The sequence below is a fragment of the Tachyglossus aculeatus genome, chromosome 4 (assembly GCF_015852505.1).
Source record: "Tachyglossus aculeatus isolate mTacAcu1 chromosome 4, mTacAcu1.pri, whole genome shotgun sequence".
Classification (NCBI taxonomy): domain Eukaryota; kingdom Metazoa; phylum Chordata; class Mammalia; order Monotremata; family Tachyglossidae; genus Tachyglossus; species Tachyglossus aculeatus.
The window spans coordinates 48721095-48741971 of record NC_052069.1 but is presented as its reverse complement, the minus strand read 5'-3'; the positions used below and the strand labels follow the sequence as shown (position 1 = coordinate 48741971).

The following is a 20877-nucleotide window of genomic DNA, read 5'->3' as shown; positions in this document are numbered from 1 at the left end:
GGGAGGGGAAGGAGGTAAGGCGGGGGGGATGGGGAGGGGGAGGAGGGGAAGAGGAAGGAGGGGGCTCAGTCTGGGAAGGCCTGGGAATACAGTGGTTGAATATAGTAAATGCTCAACAAATACTCAGTTATCATTTCTTTATGGTATCTGTTAAGCACTTACTGTGTGACAAACACTACTCAAAGCACTGGGGTAGATGCAAGATAATCCGGTTGAACACAATCCCTATCCAACATGGGGCTCATAGTCTAAGTAGGAGGGAGAACAGGTATTTAATCCCCATTTTACAGTTCTAGACTTTAAGCTCATGATAATAATAATAATTAAAAGTGTGGGTTTCATTAAGCACTTACTAGGTGTCTAGTATTGTACTAAGCACTGGGGTGGATACAGGCAAATTAGTTTGGACGCAGTCTCTGTCCCATATGGGGCTCGCAGTCTTAATCCCTATTTTATATGTAATAATAATAATGATGGCATTTATTGAGCGCTTACTATGTGCAAAGCACTGTTCTAAGTGCTGGGGAGGTTACAAGGTGATCAGGTTGTCCCATGGGGGGGCTCACAGTCTTCATCCCCATTTTACAGATAAGGTAACTGAGGCCCAGAGAAGTTAAGTCACTTGCCCACAGTACCACAGCTGACAAGTGGTGGAGCCGGGATTTGAACCCATGACCTCTGACTCCAAAGCCCGGGCTCTTTCCACTGCGCCACACTGCTTCTCTGCTTCTTTGAAGGCGAGAGTGAGGCTTTTTGGTTTGATGAGGAAGAGGATGGGCAACCACTGGAAGCTCTCGAGGAATGGGGAGACATGGACTGAACATTTCTGTAGAAAAATGATCCAGCCAGTAGAGTGAGGTTTGGACAGAAATGGGGAGAGACGGGAGGCAGGGAGGTCAGCAAGGAGGCTGATACAGTAATCAAGGTAGGCTAGGATAAATGCTTGGATTAACGTGGCAGTAGTTTGGATGGAAAGAAAATGGTGGATTTTGATGATGTAAAGTTGGAATGTACAGGATTTAGTGACAGATTAATAATAATAATAATAATGGCATTTATTAAGCGCTTACTATGTGCAAAGCACTGTTCTAAGCACTGGGGAGGTTACAAAGTGATCAGGTTGTCCCATGTGGGGCTCACAGTCCTAATCCCCATTTTACAGATGAGGTAATTTACCTCACCTGTAAATAATGCCATCATTATTATTATTATTATTATTATTATCATTATCCAATCAATCGATGTTATTTAATCAGTGCTTACTATGGGCAGAACACTGTACTAAGCACTTGGGAAAGTAAACTATAACATAGTTGATAGGCAAGTTCCCTGCCCACAGCGGGCTTACGGTCTAGAGGGGGAGACAGATATTAATATAAATAAATCAATTACAAATATGTACATAAGTGCTGTGGGTCTGAGAGAGGGGTAAATTAAGGTCAAGGTTGAAACAGAAGGGAATGGGAGAAGAGGATATGCGGGTTTACTCGGGAAGGCCTCTCGGAGGAGATATTCATTCAATCGTATTTATTGAGCATTTACTGTGTGCAGAGCACTGTACTAAGCGCTTATGCATTCAGTATGGCTTTGAAGGTGGAGAGAGTGATTGTCAAATATGAAGAGGGAGGGCATTCTATAATAATAATAATAATGATGAAAATGATGGCATTTGTTCATTCAATCGTATTTATTGATCGCTTACTGTTTGCAGAGCACTGTACTAAGCGCTTGGGAAGTACAAGTTGGTAACATATAGAGATGGTCCCTACCCAAAAGTGGGCTCACAGTCTTTTTGTTAAGCACTTACTATGTGCAAAACACTGTTCTAAGCACTGAGCACTGTTCTGAGCGCTGAGCACTGTTAAGCCAGAGGCAGGATGTGGGCGAGAGGTCAGTGGCGAGATAGACAAGATTGAGGTACAGTGAGTAGGTTGACATTAGAGAACCTAATGACATTAGAGAAGCAGTGGAAAGAGCCCGGGCTTTGGAGTCAGAGGTCGTGGGTTCAAATCCCAGCTCCGCCAACTGTCAGCTGTGTGACTTTGGGCAAGTCGCTTAACTTCTCTGGGCCTCAGTTACCTCATCTGGAAAATGGGGATTCAAACTGTGAGGCCCCGCTGGGACAATCTGATCACCTTGTAATCAAGGTGTACTTCTAGACTGTGAGCCCACTGATGGGTAGGGACCGTCTCTATATGTTGCCAACTTGTACTTCCCAAGCGCTTAGTACAGTGCTCTGCACACAGTAAGCGCTCAATGAATACGATTGATTGAGTGATTGATTGTAACCTCCCCAGCGCTTAGAGCAGTGCTTTGCACATAGTAAGTGCTTCACAAATGCCATCGTTATTATTATTATTATTATTATTGTGAGTCCACTGTTGGGTAGGGACTGTGTCTATATGTTGCCAACTTGTACTTCCCAAGCGCTTAATGCAATGCTCTGCACACAGTAAGCGCTCAATAAATACGATTGCTTGACTGATTGATTAGAGGAGCAAAGTGTGTGGGCTGGATTGTAGGAGGAAATCAAGGAGGTAAGGTAGGAGGGGGCAAGGTGATGGAGTGCTTTAATATTATTATTATTATATTGCTCTTTTCCAGGACTTAGGACACTCAATAAATATTACCGATAGATGGGGAGGCAACATGGAGATGAGAGCCAGGGACACGTCTATAAACAAAGAGGCAATGGAGACAAGCTCCGTTTTTCTTCCGGACCCTCAAATCTGAGCGTTGTTCTGTGCCTCTCAAGAGTCACGGATGGCAGGGGGGGCTTCAAACGCTAGCTCCAAAGATGCTGGACACTAGGAGAGGACCATGATTCTGACATGATTGGATGTTGGTGGTGAAGACCACAGGACTGGGACCGTCAAGAGGCCTGGGATCTGTCCTGGGCTCTGGCACTTGCAATAATTGTGGTATTTCATTCATTCAATCGTATTTATTGAGCACTTATTGTGTGCAGAGCACTGTACTAAGTGCTTGGGAAGTACCAGTTGGCAACAAGTTGGCATTTGTTAAGCGCTACTATGCGCCAGACGCCAGAAGCAGCGTGGCTCAGTGGAAAGAGCCCACGCCTGGGAGTCACAGGTCCTGGGTTCTAATCCCGGCTCCGCTGCTTGTTGGCTGTGTGACTTTGGGCAAGTCACTTCACTTCTCTGGGCCTCAGTTCCCTCATCTGTAAAAAGGGGATGAAGACTGTGAGCCCCACGGGGGACAACCTAATCACCTCCTCCCCAGTGCTTAGAACAGTGCTTGGCACAGAATAAGTGCTAAACAAATGCCATTATTATCCAGTGCTTAGAACAGTGCCCCACACTTAGAACAATGCTTTGCACATAGTAAGCACTTAACAAATGCCGCTATTATTATTATTATTATTAATACTAAGTGAGCTCTGGGGTGGATAATAGCAAATCGGGTTGGACATAGTCCCTGTTCCATGTGGGGTTCATAGTCTCAATCCCCATTTTACAGATGAGGTAACTGAGATACAGAGAAGTGAAGTGACTTGCCCAAGGTCACACAGCAGACAAATATCAGAGCAGAGATTAGACCCTATGACCTCCTGATTCCCAGGCCCAGGATCTATCCAGTACACCGTGCTGTTTCTCACCCGATGTGTGATTGTGAGAAAATCGCTTAACTTCCCTGGGCCTCAGTTCCCTTATCTGTAAAATGGGGATTCAATGCCTGTTCTCCCTCCCCCTTAGAACGTGAACCCCAGATGGGACAGAGACGGGGCCTGATCTAATCATCTGGAACCTACCCCAGTGCTTCCTATGGTCCTTGGCTCATAGGAAGTACTGAAGTCCCATTATTAGTATTACCATTATTATTATTAATAACAACAACAACAATAATAATTATAATGATGTCTCTGGCTGGGAGCCCTGGAGAGGAGAGAAGTTTACCTTGGTCTTTCATCACTCTCGCTCCCCACTGAAACTAGTGAGCTTGGAGGTGGGTCCCACCGTATCATTACTGCGACTACTCTAGGGGAGAGGTTTCGCACCTCGTAAAAGTTTTGTGTTTTAGTTTCGGATGAGGAGTTGGGATGCTTCCTATCTGATCTGGCCTAGGTTTGCAGCTGCTATCTCCCTCCCTCCCTCCCTCCTTTTCCCTCCCTCTTTCCTCCTCCCTCCTCCTCTCCCTTTTTCTCTTGGGCTCTGAGGCCCAGCTTTGAAATTCTGCTGAGAAGCAAATCATCCCTTCTGTGGCAAATGTTTATTTGTGAAAGTTCAGCAGGGGAAACGTGGCCCAGGGCCAGCTCCCCCACACCCCTCCACCCCTGCTGCTCGTTCTGCTGGGAAGGCTGAATTTCCCCTTTCCCTCCTCTATCCCCTCTGCGCCCTGTCTCTAGGAGCGGATGGAGGGAATCTGGCTTTAAGGGGAGCATGATTCAGCGTCCTTTCTTTCTCCGGAAACACCATCACATCCCAGCGTCTGGCTTTTCTTTTTTTATTTCCTTTTTTTTCTGCAATATTTGTTAAGCTCTTACTATGAGCCAAGTCCTGGGGTCGGTACGAGCTAATCAGGTTGGACACAGTCCATGTTCCACATGGGACTCACAATCTTAACCTCCATTTTACAAACGAGGGAACTGAGGCCCAGAGAAGTGAAGTGACTTGTCTAAGGTCCTACAGCAGGCAAGTGGCGGAGCTGGGATTAGAACCTGGGTCCTTCTGACTCCCGAGCCCGTGTTCGACCCACGAGTTCACACGGCTTCTCTGGCTTCATTTTATTTTTCTGATTACTTCTGGGAAAGCCCAGGCCTGCGTCCAAGGGAGGAAAGTCAGCGATTGAGGAGTGGGAGCATTCCTTGTGGAATTGGGAGCCCGTTCCATTCCAAGCTCTTCCCTCTCAGTCCCCCAGCCTCCTTGGGGAGAAACTGGAGAAGCATCCGTTGAACTCTCGATTTCCTTACCACTAGCTTCCCTGGAAGCCATCCTTAGCTCTGCCAGCAGATTCTTCTCTGATTTCCAGGGAACTCCATTGTATGAACCCACTGTTGGATGGGGACCGTCTCTATATGTTGCCAACTTGTACTTCCCAAGAGCTTAGTACAGTGCTCTGCACACAGTAAGCGCTCAATAAATACGACTGAATGAATGAATATTGGAAGCATTTCATACAATACTCTGAACACAGTGAATGCTTCATAAATACCATTGATTGATTAATTCCAATTTGGCCTAGATCGGGGTTGTGATTGTTGCAGAAGAAGAGGAGGGAATTGGGGTAAGCTCAGTGTGGGCAGGGAAAGTGTCTCTTTACCGTCATACTGTACTCTCCCAAGCTCTTAGTACAGTGCTCTGCACACAGTAAGCACTCAGTAAATACGACTGAATAATAATAATGGTGTTTGTTAAGTGCTTACTATATGCAAAGCACTGTTCTAAGCACTGAGCACTGTTCTAAGCTCTGGATGGAATGGAATGGACTGACTGGAATGAAAGCCATTCTTTTTTTTTTTTAATGGTGCTTGTTAAGCGCTTACTATGTGTCAAACACTGTTCCAAGCACTGGGATGGATCAAAATTAGGTTGCATAGTCCCTGTCCCGCATGGGGCTCACAGTCTAAGTAGGAGGGAGAAAGGAAGAACTGAGACACAGAGAAGTTAACTAACTTTCCCGAAGTCACACAGCAAGCAATCGGCAGAGCCGGTATTAGAACCCAGGTTCTCTGACTCCCAAGTCCGTGCTCTGTCCTTTAGGCCATGCTGCTTCTCCATACCCTCCCTCTGCTAATGTTCCAAGGCTAGACAGTAGTAACAATAATAATAATAATGGCATTTATTAAGAGCTTACTATGTGCAAAGCACTGTTCTAAGCGCTGGGGAGTTTACAAGGTGGTCAGGTTGTCCCACATGGGGCTCACAGTCTTAATCCCCATTTTACAGATGAGGTAACTGAGGCCCAGAGAAGTCAAGTGACTTTGCCCAAAGTCACACAGCTGACAAGTGGTGGAGCTGGGATTTGAACCCATGACCTCTGACTCCAAAGCCCATGCTCTTTCCACTGAGTACAGTAATAATAATAATGATAATAATAACAATAATAATAATAATAATAATGGTATTTGTTAAGTGCTTACTATGTGCCAAGCACTGTTCTAAGCACTGGGGTAGTTACAAGGTTATCAGGTTGTCCCACGTGGGACTCACAGTCTTCATCCCCATTTTACAGACGAGATAACTGAGGGACGGAGAAGTTGAGAGTTGCCCAAAGTCACATGGATGACAAGTGGCGGAGCTGGGATTCGAACCCATGACCTCTGACTCCCAAGCCCAGGCTCTTTCCCCTAAGCCACGCTGCTTCTCAGAGCACAGTACGGTGCTCCGCATCCAGTAAGCACTCAATAAACACCACTGATGATGCTGCTGGTGTTGATAGCTTAGGGGTTTTTTCACCCAGGGTTGCTCTCAACAACTAGCCATAAGAGGAAAGAGACAATAATGGTGACATTACAATTCATTCATTCATTCATTCAATCGTATTTATTGAGCACTTACTGTGTGCAGAGCACTGTACTGAGCGCTTGGGAAGTACAAGTTGGCAACATATAGAGATGCTCCCTACCCAACAGTGGGCTCACAATCTAGAAGATATGCCAAGTAGGGAAGCAGCATGGCTCAGTGGAAAGAGCCTGGGCTTTGGAGTCAGAGGTCATGGGTTCAAACCCCAGCTCTGCCAATTGTCAGCTGTGTGACTTTGGGCAAGTCACTTAACTTCTCTGGGCCTCAGTTACCTCATCTGTAAAATGGGGATAAAGACTGTGAGCCCCCCGTGGGACAAGCTGATTACCTTGTAACCTCCCCAGTGCTTAGAACAGGGCTTTGCACATAATAAGAGCTTAATAAATGCCATCATTATTATTATTATTATTCTGGGGCCGGGTCTGGTGAGCGAAGGTCCGAGCGGGCTCCCCAGCACTTAGAACAGTGCTTTGCACATAGTAAGCGCTTAATAAATGCCATAAAAAAGTACCTTGAGAAGAGCTGAAGTAGCTACAAAATAAGCAGATGAGACACAGTCACTATCCCTGTCAGGGCTTCCAGTCTAACTGCAGGGACAGCTGGGCTTGAATTCCTAATGTAATAATAATAATGATAATAATGATGGCATTTATTAAGCACTTACTATGTGCAAAGCACTGTTTTAAGTGCTGACTGTTCTAAGTGCTGGGGAGGTTACAAGGTGATCAGGTTGTCCCACGGGGGGCTCACAGTCTTCATCCCCATTTTCCAGACGAGGGAACTGAGGACCAGAGAAGTGAAGTGACTTGCCTAAGGTCACACAGCTGACAATTGGTGGAGCCGGGATTAGAACCCATGACCTCTGATTCCCAAGCCGGGGCTCTTTCCAGTGGGAACAGATAAGGAACCTGAAGCCCAGAGAAGTTAAGTGACTGGTCCAAAGACACGGCACTGAAAGGGAAAGTTTGTTTGATGCGTCCAGCACCAGTGACCCCAACTGGCAGCAAGCCCACTTTGGTCAATAGAAATAGTCCCAGTTTTATGGTCTCCATGGCTCAGTTGGCTCCCTGTCCTAAGACCTCTGTGTCCAAGTGATTGCATCTCAAATCCCCTGCTTGTGATTCATTCATTCATTCATTCATTCAATCGTATTTATTGAGCGCTTACTGTGTGCAGAGCACTGTACTAAGCGCTTGGGAAGTACAAGTTGGCAACATATAGAGACAGTCCCTACCCAACAGTGGGCTCACAGTCTAGACGGGGGAGACAGACAACAAAACAAAACGTGGACAGGTGTCAAGTCATCAGAATAAATAGAAGTAAAGCTAGATGCACATCAACAAAATAAATAAAATAGTAAATATGTACAAGTAAAATAGAGTAATAAATCTGTACAAACATATATACAGGTGCTGTGGGAGGGGAAGGAGGTAAGGCGGGGGGGGATGGGAAGGGAGAGAAGGGGAAGAGGAAGGAGGGGGCTCAGTCTGTGAAGGCCTCCTGGAGGAGGTGAGCTCTCAGTAGGGCTTTGAAGAGAGGAAGAAAACTAGTTTGGTGGATGTGCGGCGGGAGGGCATTCCAGGCCAGGGGGAGGACATGGGCTGGGGGTCGATGGTGGGACAGGAGAGAACGAGGCCCGGTGAGGAGATTAGCAGCGGCAGAGGAGCGGAGGGTGCGGGCTGGGCTGGAGAAGGACCGAAGGGAGGTGAGGTAGGAGGGGGCGAGGGGATGGACAGCCTCGAAGCCAAGAGTGAGGAGTTTTTGCCTGATGCGTAGGTTGACTGGTAGCCATTGAAGAGTTTTGAGGAGGGGAGTAACATACCCAGAGCGTTTCTGTACAAAGATGATCCGGGCAGCAATGTGAAGTATAAACTGAAGTGGGGAGAGACAGGAGGATGGGAGATCAGAGAGGAGGTTGATGCAGTAATCCAGTCGGGATAGGATGAGAGATTGAACAAGCAGGGTAGCAGTTCGGATGGAGAGGAAAGGGCGGATCTTGGCGATGTTGCAGAGGTGAGACTGGCAGGTTTTGGTGATGGATTGGATGTAAGGTGTGAATAAGAGAGCAGAGTTGAGGACAACACCAATGTTGCGGGCTTGTGAGACCGGAAAGATGGTAGTGCTGTCTACAGTGATGGGAAAGTCAGGGAGAGGGCAGGGCTTGGGAGGGAAGATAAGGAGTTCAGTCTTGGACATATTGAGTTTTAGATGGTGGGCAGACATCCAGATGATGTCCTGAAGGCAGGAGGAGACCCGAGGCTGAAGGGAGGGAGAGAGAGCAGGGGCAGAGATGTAGATTTGGGTGTCATCAGCGTAGAGATGGTAGTTGAAGCAGTGGGAGTGAATGAGTTCACCAAGGGAGCGAGTGTCGATAGAGAACAGAAGGGGACCAAGAACTGACCCTTGAGGAACCCCTACAGTAAGGGGATGGGAGGGGGAGGAGGAGCCCGCAAAGGAGACTGTGATGCATTTCCTAAAACGGGGCCGCCTCCTGGCTCTTCACCCCTTCACCCTCCTGCCTCCAGTTTCCTCTCTTTTTTAATCTGATACTTTTTCTACCGTCAGATGGTCCCGAGCATTCTTCCACACCAGAGCTCTCCCGGTTACCCAGCAACCCATTTCCCGCCCGGATAAAGCTGCCTTTCCTGTCACAGTGGGCCCAAAATTAATTGGCACATTCTCTCCCTCTCTCTGAGTTTGGCCACGTGTACGAGAGAAAGTGTGTGTGGTGTGTGTGTGTGTGTTTGTGTGTGTGCGCGCGCGTCTACATGCATGTTCACACAATTAAAAAAAATTCAGTCCACTTTGCTCTTGAATCAATCAATCAATCAATCAATCGTATTTATTGAGCGCTTACTATGTGCAGAGCACTGTACTAAGCGCTTGGGAAGTACAAATTGGCAACACATAGAGACAGTCCCTACCCAACAGTGGGCTCACAGTCTAAAAGGGGGAGACAGAGAACAGAACCAAACATACCAACAAAATAAAATAAATAGGATAGAAATGTACAAGCAAAATAAATAAATAAATAGAGTAATAAATATGTACAACCATATATACATATATACAGGTGCTGTGGGGAAGGGAAGGAGGTAAGATGGGGGGATGGAGAGGGGGACGAGGGGGAGAGGAAGGAAGGGGCTCAGTCTGGGAAGGCCTCCTGGAGGAGGTGAGCTCTCAGCAGGGCCTTGAAGGGAGGAAGAGAGCTAGCTTGGCGGAGGGGCAGAGGGAGGGCATTCCAGGCCCGGGGGATGACGTGGGCCGGGGGTCGACTGCGGGACAGGCGAGAACGAGGTACAGTGAGGAGATTAGCGGTGGAGGAGCGGAGGGTGCGGGCTGGGCAGTAGAAGGAGAGAAGGGAGGTGAGGTAGGAGGGGGCGAGGGGATGGACAGCCTTGAAGCCCAGGGTGAGGAGTTTCTGCCTGATGCGCAGATTGATTGGTAACCACTGGAGATTTTTGAGGAGGGGAGTAATATGCCCAGAGCGTTTCTGGACAAAGATAATCCGGGCAGCAGCATGAAGTATGGATTGAAGTGGGGAGAGACACGAGGATGGGAGATCAGAGAGAAGGCTGGTGCAGTAGTCCAGACGGGATAGGATGAGAGCTTGAATGAGCAGGGTAGCAGTTTGGATGGAGAGGAAAGGGCGGATCCTGGCAATGTTGCGGAGCTGAGACCGGCAGGTTTTTGGTGACGGCTTGGATGTGAGGGGTGAATGAGAGAGCGGAGTCGAGGATGACACCAAGGTTGCGGGCTTGTGAGACGGGAAGGATGGTAGTGCCGTCAACAGAGATGGGAAAGTCAGGGAGAGGACAAGGTTTGGGAGGGAAGACAAGGAGCTCAGTCTTCGACATGTTGAGCTTTAGGTGGCGGGCGGACATCCAGATGGAGATGTCCTGAAGGCAGGAGGAGATGCGAGCCTGGAGGGAGGGGGAGAGAGCAGGGGCAGAGATGTAGATCTGGGTGTCATCAGCGTAGAGATGATAGTTGAAGCCGTGGGAGCGAATGAGGTCACCAAGGGAGTGGGTGTAGATTGAGAACAGAAGGGGACCAAGCACTGAACCTTGGGGAACCCCCACAGTAAGAGGATGGGAGGGGGAGGAGGAGCCTGCAAAAGAGACTGAGAAAGAACGACCGGAGAGATAAGAGGAGAACCAGGAGAGGACGGAGTCTGTGAAGCCAAGGTCAGATAGCGTGTTGAGGAGAAGGGGGTGGTCCACAGTGTCAAAGGCAGCTGAGAGGTCGAGGAGGATTAGGACAGAGTATGAGCCGTTGGATTTGGCAAGCAGGAGGTCATTGGTGACCTTTGAGAGGGCAGTTTCCGTGGAATGAAGGGGACGGAAGCCAGACTGGAGGGGGTCGAGGAGAGAGTTGTTGTTGAGGAATTCTAGGCAGCGAGTGTAGACAACTCGTTCAAGGAGTTTGGAAAGGAATGGTAGGAGGGATATGGGACGATAACTAGAAGGTGAGGTGGGGTCAAGAGAGGGTTTTTTTAGGATGGGAGAGACATGGGCATGTTTGAAGGCAGAGGGGAAGGAACCAGTGGAGAGTGAGCGGTTGAAGATGAAAGTTAAGGAGGGGAGAAGGGATGGAGCGAGAGATTTCATAAGATGAGAGGGAATGGGGTCAGAAGCACAGGTGGCCGGAGTAGCACTTGAGAGGAGGGAGGAGAGTTCCTCTGAGGATACCGCTGGGAAGGATGGATGGGAGAGTAGCAGAGAGTGTTGAGAGACGGGGGGATGGAGAAAGGGGGGAAGAGACTTTGGGGAGGTCGGACCTGATGGATTTAATTTTGTTAATGAAGTAGGAGGCATCATTGAACTGTTGCATCAGCCCACAGGCTCCCAAGAAGCTCTTATAGGGAGCAGCGTGGTGTAGTGGATAAAGCATAGGCCTTGGAGTCAGAAGGTCATGGGTTCTAATCCTGCCTCTGGCGCTTGTCTGCTGTTTGGCCTTGGGTGAGTCACTTCACTTCTCTGGGCCTCAGATCCCTCACCTGTAAAATGGGGATTGAAACCGTGAGCCCCACGTGGGACGGGGACTTTGGCTAACCTGATTTACTCATATTCACTCCAGCGCTTGCTACATTGCCTGGCACCTTGTAAGCACTTAACAAATACCATTATAATGATAATTATTGTTATTATTATTTGACTCTGAGATGCCGCAGTTATTGATGAATAAGATGTAAGGCCTGGAATCTCTCTAGGAAGGAGCCTCCCTTTCCAATCTGAATTCATTCACTCATTCAGCATTCGATCGTGTTTATAATAATAATAATAATAATAATGATGGCATTTGTTAAGTGCTTACTATTCATTCATTCAATCGTATTTATTGAGCACTTACTATGTGCAAAGCACTGTTCTAAGCGCTGGGGGGATACAAGGTGATCAGGTTGTCCCACTTGGGGCTCACAGTTTTCATCCCCATTTTACAGATGAGGTAACTGAGGCACAGAGAAGTTAAGTGACTTGCCCAAGGTCACACAGCAGACATGTGGCAGAGCTGGGATTCGAACCCATGACCTCTGACTCCAAAGCCCATGCTCTTTCCACTGAGCCACGCTGCTTCTCTATGGAGAGCTTACTGTGTGCAGAGCACTGTACTAAGCGCTTGGAAAAGTACAATACAACAATGAACAGTGACATTCCCTGCCCACAAGGAGCTTACAGTCTGGGGGCAGAGGGGGCAGAGGGACACAGACATCAATACAAATAAATAAAATTATAGATATGTACACAAGTGCTGTGGGGCTGCGATGGGGGACCAGCAAAGGGAGTGAGTCGGTGACACAGAAGGGAGTGAGAGATGAGGAAAAGTGGGGCTTAGTCTGGGAAGGCTTCTTGGAGGAGATGTAGATGGAGGAGAGAAGCAGCATGGCTCAGTGGAAAGATCCCGGGCTTTGGAGTCAGAGGTTGTGGGTTCAAATCCCGGCTCCGCCACTTGTCACCTGTGTGACTTTGGGCAAGTCACTTAACTTCTCTGTGCCTCAGTTACCCCATCTGTAAAATTGGGATTAAGACTATGAGCCCCATGTGGGGAAATCTGATCACCTTGTATCCCCCCCAGTGCTTAGAACAGCGCTTTGCACATGGTAAGCGCTTAATAAATGCCATTATTATTATTATTTTCTGGACCTCAGTTACCTCATCTGTAAAATGGGGATGAAGACTGTGAGCCCCACTTGGAATGACCTGATTACCTTGTACCTACCTCAGCGCTTACTTAGAACAGTACTTGGCACATAGTAAGCTCTTCACAAATACCGTAATTATTATTGTTATTACCTCAGTTACCTCATCTGTAGAACAGTGCTCGGCACATAGTAAGCGCTTGACAAAAACCATTATTATTAGCGTGGCTAAGTGGAAAGCGCCCGGGCTTTGGAGTTAGAGGTCATGGATTCAAATCCTGGCTTTGCCAATTGTCAGCTGTGTGGCTTTGGGCAAGTCACTTCACTTCTCTGGGCCTCAGTCCCCTCATCTGTAAAATGGGGATTAAGACTGTGAGCCCCACGTGAGACAACCTGATCACCTTGTATCCCCCCAGCACTTAGAACCATGCTTTGCACATAGTAAGTGCTTAACAAATACCATCATTATTATTATTATTAATAATCCCCATTTTATATATGAGGGAACTGAGATACAGAGAAGTGAAATGACTTGCCCACTGTATCAGGGAGTGAGTCCAGCCTGAAGCTGGGCTGAGATTCTCAGGTCGTTCGGCGCCCCAACCAGATTGGCTCATGGAATAAGATGGCGCTTGGCCCATCGCTGTAGTAGCACTGTGGGCATTTGGAGAATGCTCATAGTAAGTGCTTAATAAATGCTATTATAATTATTATTCTCTGAACCTCAGTTACCTCATCTGTAAAATGGGGATGAAGACTGTGAACCCCACTTGGGACAACCTGATTACCTTGTATCTACCCCAGTAGATACGGTACTTGTCACATAGCAAGCTCTTAACAAATACCATTATTATTATTATTATTATTCCCTCAGTCACCTCATCTGTAGAACAATGCATGGCACATAGTAAGCACTTGATAAATACCATTTTATTATTATTACTATTATTAGTAATAATCCCCATTTTATATATATATGAGGGAACTGAGACACAGAGAGGTGAAATGACTTGTCCACTGTATCAGGGAGTGAGTCCAGCCTGAAGCTGGGCTGAGATTCTCAGGTCGTTCGGCGCCCCAACCAGATTGGCTCATGGAATAAGATGGCGCTTGGCCCATCGCTGTAGTAGCACTGTGGGCATTTGGAGAATGCTCATAGTAAGTGCTTAATAAATTCTATTATAATTATTATTCTCTGAACCTCAGTTACCTCATCTGTAAAATGGGGATGAAGACTGTGAACCCCACTTGGGACAAAGTGATTACCTTGTATCTACCCCAGTAGATACGGTACTTGTCACATAGCAAGCTCTTAACAAATACCATTATTATTATTATTATTATTATTCCCTCAGTCACCTCATCTGTAGAACAGTGCTTGGCTCATAGTAAGCACTTGATAAATACCATTCTAGTATTATTACTATTATTATTAATAATCCCCATTTTATATATACGAGGGAACTGAGACACAGAGAAGTGAAATGACTTGCCCACTGTATCAGGGAGTGAGTCCAGCCTGAAGCTGGGCTGAAATTCTCAGGTCGTTCGGCACCCCAACCAGATTGGCTCATGGAATAAGATGGCACTTGGCCCATCGCTGTAGTAGCACTGTGGGCATTTGGAGAATCTGCAATTCCCAAGCGCTTAGTACAGTGCTCTGCACGCAGTAAGCACTCAATAAATACAATTGAATGAATGAATGAATGAGTTGATCCCAAGCCCTCTGGACCCTGCTGCTGTTTTCAGCCTGCACAGCTTTCTGTGGTAACAAATTCCACCAGATTACCCCCTGCTGTTTCCTTTTGTCTGACTTTACCTACCCACACTGAAGCTGTAAAGGCAGCCTTCCCCCTCCCCAGCTCCTGGAGAGGTCAGCTCACCCTCCCAAAGTGGCAGAACCAGTCCAGCGGGGACCCCCCTCCCCAGATCCCCACCCACAAGCTGGGTGCAGTCGCTGCAAAAATATTTATAAGCTTTCCAAAAATTCCAGCGGCCAGGAGCGCGAATGAGAAAACAGACCCCCACGCCATGCGTTGGCCCTTCCGATTCCAATTCCCAAACGCCCGGAGTGTGCGGTGACCCTGTGCCAAATTCGGAGCGTCGACTCACACAGGCTCGGCAGGTGGACGTGGAGGCCCACTCTGCTCTCCATACCATCCACCGCCTGACCCCGAATCCTTGGTGACCTAAAACAGTCCCCTCCCCACAGGGACACCTCTGAGTATAGATCAGATTCATTTTATCAGTCATATTTATTGAGCGCTTGCTGTGTGCAAGAGAAGAGTACAATGTCCTGAGCACTTGGGAGAGTACAATGTAACAGGAAACATTGTTACAACGAGCTTACAGTCTAGAGGGGGAGACAGACATTACTGTAAAAAAATAAATTACATGTATAATAATAATAATGTTGGTATTTCTTAAGCACTTACTATGTGCCAAGCACTGTTCTAAGTGTGGGGGGAGATACAGGGTCATCAGATTGTCCCACGTGGGGCTCACAGTCTTCATCCCCATTTTACAGAATGAGGGAACTGAGGCACAGAGAAGTTGTGACTTGCCCAAAGTCACACAGTTGACATGATAATAATAATAATGATGACATTTATTAAGCGCTTACTATGTGCAAAACACTGTTTTAAGTGCTGGGGAGGTTACAAGGTGATCAGGTTTTCCCACGGGGGGCTCACAGTCTTTAATCCCCATTTTACAGATGAGGGAACTGAGGCACAGAAAAGTTAAGTGATTTGCCCAAAGTCACACAGCTGACAATTGGTGGAGGCGGGATTTGAACCCAGACCTCTGACTCACAAGCCCAGGCTCTTACCACTAAGCCATGCCACTTCTCTAATGAGTATGAACTGGAATGGGGAGAGACAGAAAGCAGGGAGGTCAGCAAGTAGGCTGATACAGTAATCCAGGCAGGATCGGATGAGTGATTGTATTAACATGGTAGCAGTTTGGATGGAGAGGAAAGGGCGGATTTTAGTGATGTTGTGAAGGTCAAACAGATAGGATTTAGTGATGGATTGAATGTGTGGGTTGAATGAGGGAGAGAATTCAAGGATAATGTCAAGGTTACAACCTTGAGAGGCAGGAAGGATGGTGGTGCCATCTACAGTGATGGGAAAGTTAGCGGAAGGACAGGGTTTGGGCGGGAAGATATGAAATTCTGTTTTAGGCCTGTTAAGCTTGAGGTGACAGTGGAACATCCAAGTAGAGATGGCAAGAAACGGGATATGAGCGGCTTGTATTTGGAGAAAAAGTGTAGGGGCAGAATTTTATGGTTTTTTGCTTCGGTTGCCCATTGTAAGTAAGGCCAGAAAAATCACCCCTATGTGAGTGACTCCCAAATCTATATAACTATCCTCAACCTCTGTCTTCCTCTGCAATCTCACATTTCCTGCTGCTTCCAGGAAGCCGCATGACCTGTTGGGAAAGGCACGGGCCTGCGAGTCAGAGGTCATGGGTTCTAATCCTGGCTCTGCCACTTATCTGCTGTGTGACCTTGGGCAAGTCACTTCCATCGTCTGTGCCTCCGTTTCCTCAACTGTAAAATGGGGAATCAATGCCTGTTCTCCTTCTTACTTGGACTGTGAGCCCCATGCAGGACACTGACTCTGTCCAAACTCATTTACTTGTATTCATTCATTCATTCAATCGTATTTATTGAGCGCTTACTGTGTGCAGAGCACTGTACTAAGCTCTTGGGAAGTACAAGTTGGCAATATATAGCGACGGTCCCTACCCAACAGCGGGCTCACAGTCTAGAAGGTTGTGGGTTCTAATCCCAGCTCTGCCACTCGTCTGCTGTTTGACCGTGGGCAAATCACTTCACTTCTCCGCGCCTCAGTTACCTGATCTGTAAAATGGGGATTGAGACTGCAAGCTACAAAAGGGACAGGGACTGTGTCCAACCTGATTTGCTTATATCCACCCCAGCACTTAATACCGTGCCCCCAATTCCAGACTGTGAGCCCGCTGTTGGGTAGGGACCGTCTCTATATGTTGCCAACTTGTACTTCCCAAGCGCTTAGTACAGTGCTCTGCACACAGTAAGCGCTCAATAAATACGATTGAATGAATGAATGAATGGTGCACAGTAAGGGCTTAAAAAATACCACAATTATAATTATTGTTATTACTGACAGAAATTGATCCGTCAGTTGTATTTGCTAAGTGTCTATTGTATGCAGAATTCTGTACTAAGCACTTACCAGTCAATCAAATTTGCTGAGCGCTCACTGTGTGCAGAGCGCTGTACCAAGTGCTTGGAGAGTACAATATAAGATTATAGCAGGAACAGCCCTTGCTCACAATGAGTTTAGAGTCTAGAAGGGGAGGGAACAATGTAAGAATGTTGGTAGATATAATTCCTTCTCCCAAGGATCTTACAGTCTAGTGAGGATTTTACAATCTAGTGGCCGCTGTACAATCTCCAGAAGTGTGGAGAGATTATCCAACTGAAGAAATCACATAAGAAGGGACAGAAAAGCCACAGTTGGAATGAAGAGAGTCCACTGGAAATAAAGAACCCTAAGAAGATAAGACAAGAGCATCTTTGACTGCAAGTAAATTGGCAGCTCTTCACACGCATTTTTCTTTAAACAGCTGCCATCTGAAAACTATTATCTAAAAAAAAAATATTTTGCTTCCCCAGGAGTCTTGCTCTGGGTCCTCATGCTGGCGCTCAGATTTTACTCCGTTGCATTTAATGTCACCGGGACACCATCTGTGATTAAAGTATTTTAAACACTCGACTAGCTCAGCCGGGTGACTTCGGATAGCCTTTGATTCGACTTTTACAAGTAGTATATATGGAAACAATACTGCAGAAATGACTCTTTGAGAAAGGAGTGAGAAAATGAATTTTGAGGAGTTCTAGAAAAAATAAACGGTTACACCAGTAACTGACCTATGGAAATTCACTAGTTTAATAATAATTGCAGCCTGGCTCAGTGGAAAGAGCCCGGGCTTTGGAGTCAGAGGTCATGGGTTCAAATCCTGGCTCCGCCAACTGTCAGCTGTGTTACTTTGGGCAAGTCACTTCACTTCTCTGCACCTCAATTACCTCATCTGTAAAATGGGGATTTAAACCGTGAGCCCCCGTGGGACAACCTGATCACCTTGTAACTTCCCCAGCACTTAGAACAGTGCTTTGCACATAGTAAGCGCTTAACAAATACCATCATTATTATTACTTAGTACCGTACACTGTACTAAGCCCTGGAGTAAATACAAGATAGACATGCAGGATGCAGTCTTTGTTCCGTGTGGAGCTCACAGTCTAAGCAGGAGGGAAAACAGGTAGGTAGCCCCTTTTTATAGATGAGGAAACTGAGGAACAGAGAAGTCTTTTTTTTTAATGGTATTTTTTAAGCACTTACTATGTGCCAGGCACTGTACTAAGCTCTGAGGTAGATACAAGCAAATCGAGTTGGACACAGTCCCTATCCCACATGGGGCTCACAATCTCAATCCCCATTATACAGATGAGGTAACTGAGGCACAGAGAAGTGAAGCGACTTGCCCAAGATCACACAGCAGACAAGTGGCAGAACCAGGCTTGAACCCAGGTCCTTCTGAATTCCAGGTCCAGGTCCATTCATTCATTCAATTCATTCGATTGTATTTATTGAGCGCTTACTGTTTGCAGAACACTGTACTAAGCACTTGGGAAGTACAATTCAGCAAAAAATAGAGACAATCCCTGCCCACAGCAGATTCACGGTCTAGAAGGGGGTAGACAGACATCAAAACAAGTAAACAGGCATCGGCAGCATCATTATAAGTGCTTAGTACAGTGCTCTGCACACAGTAAGCGCTCAATAAATACGATTAAATAAATTATAAATAAATGGAATTATAGATATTACACATTGTTAGTAAAAATAAATAGAATTATGATTATAAATATGTACATATATACACAAGTGCTGTGGGGCAGGGGTGGGGTACAGCAAAGGGAGTGGATCGGAGCAATTGGGAGGGGAGGGGGAGCAGAGGAAGAAGGGGCTTAGTCTGGGAAGGCCTCCTGGAGGAGGTGAGCTTTTAGTAGGGCTTTGAAGGGGGGAAGTGTGCTTGTTTGGAGGATTTGAGGAGGGAGGGCATTCCAGGCCAGAGGTAGGACATGGGCGGGGGGTCCAAGGTGGGACAGGCGAGAACAAGGCCCAGTGAGGAGGTTAGCGCCAGAGGAGCGGAGTGTGTGAGCTGGGATGGAGAAGGAGAGAAGGGAGGTGAGGTAAGAAGGGGCAAGGGGATGGAGAGATTTGAAGCCAATTCTGCTTCTCCACTACTACTTCTTTGATCGCTTTGTTTGCTACCATTTCAATCTACACCTTAACTGTTTGATCTATTGTGTGCTTGGCGGGGTGTTTTTCCACTTGCCTCCCTCATTAGATTGCAAGGCCTCTAAGGCTTAGAACTGTCTGTTTCCAAGAGGTCCATATTTTGTACACAGAATGTGCTCACTCTCTGCTGTTGATGCTATGTATACTGGTGTGTACATCAATACGTGGTGTCGTTCTTCTCATCATTAACAGCTTCCCAAGCTTTTAGATAGCAGCTCGCAAGGCATCAATCTGAAATCCTGGGGAAGAGTAATATCTAACCTGTCACCACGAGTGCAAGAGGTAAGTGGTAATTATGATAATACAGGCTAATGAAACTCGATGATAAATTCTTCCATTTCCCACACTTTTTAACCAGAATCCTGGGTCCCTTGAAAACCATTCAATTTCACTGTACTTTGAACTAGAATACTCTGCCCCTGATCCTGCCATCTTGCAATCTCAAAGCACCTCACAGAATCCGGCTTCCATCCCCTCCACTCCATGGAAACTGCCCTCTCAAAGGTCACCAACGACCTCCTTCTTGCCAAATCCAATGGCTCCTACTCTGTCCTAATCACCTCGACCTCTCAGCTCTCCTCGACACAGTGGACCATCCCCTCCTCCTCAACACAGTATCCAAACTTGGCTTCACAGACTCCGTCCTCTTCTGGCTCTCCTCTTATCTCTCCGGCCATTCATTCTCAGTCTTCTTCGTGGGTTCCTCCTTCCCTTCCCATCCCCTTACTGTGGGGGTTCCTCAAGGGTCAGATCTTGATCCCCTTCTGTTCTCCATCCCTTGGTGAACTCACTCTCTTGGTGAACTCATTCGCTCCCACGGCTTCAACTATCATCTCTACTCTGATGACACCCAAATCTACATCTCCTCCCCGGTTGTCCCTCCCTCCAGGCTCGCATCTCCTCCTACCTTCAGGACATCTCCACCTGGATGTCCTCCTGCCACCTAAAACTCAACATGTCTAAGACTGAGCTCCTTATCTTCCCTCCCAAACCCTGTCCTCTCCCTGACTTTCCCGGGTCATCCTTCCCGTCTCACAAGCCCGCAACCTTGGTGTCATCCTTGACTCCGCTCTCTCATTCACTCCATGCATCCAATCCATCACCAAAACCTGCTGGTCTCACCTTCACAACATCGCCAAGATCTGCCCTTTCCTCTCCATCCAAACTGCTACCTTGTTGGTACAATATCTCATCCTATCCTGACTGGAATACTGCACCAGCCTCCTCTCTGATCTCCCAACCTCCTGTCTCTCTCAACTTCAGTCTATACTTCACTCTGCTACCTAGATTATCTTTCTACAGAAAAGCTCTGGGCATGTCACTCCCCTCCTCAAAAATCTCCAGTGGTTGCCTATTAACCTTCACATGAAGCAAAAACTCCTCACTAGTGGCTTCAAAGCGGTCCATCCCCTCGCCCCCTCCTACCTCACCTCCCTTCTTTCTTTCTACAGCCCAGCCCGCACCCTCCGCTCCTCTGCCACTAACCTCCTCACTGGGCCTCGTTCTCACCCATCCCGCTGTCGACCCCCAGCCCACGTCATCCCCCTGGCCTGGAATGCCCTCCCTCTGCACATCCGCCAAACTAGCTCTCTTCCTCCCTTCAAAGCCCTACTGAGAGCTCACCTCCTCCAGGAGGCCTTTCCAGACTGAGTTCCCCCCTTTTTCCTCTGCTCCTCCTCCCCTCCCCATCACCCCCACTCCCTCCCTCTGCCCCACCCTCTTCCCCTCCCCACAGCACTTGGGTATATTTGTACATATTTATTACTCTATTTTAGAGAAGCAGTGTGACTCAGTGGAAAGAGCACGGGCTTGGGAGTCAGAGGTCATGGGTTCTAATTCCAGCTCCCCGACATGTCTGCTGTGTGACCTTGGGCAAGTCACTTAACTTCCCTGAGCCTCAGTT

General features: G+C 47.3%; 1 protein-coding gene across 1 annotated transcript in view; it reads left to right on the top strand.

Moving 5' to 3' along the window:
• The window catches only part of ABCA4 (ATP binding cassette subfamily A member 4), a 249212-nt gene that overhangs the window by 43514 nt on the left and 184821 nt on the right, over window positions 1-20877 (top strand). The window contains exon 7 of the mRNA XM_038745065.1: window positions 19167-19256. Within this exon, the coding sequence (XP_038600993.1) occupies window positions 19167-19256 (90 nt within the window). The remainder of the gene's footprint in view (window positions 1-19166; window positions 19257-20877) is intronic.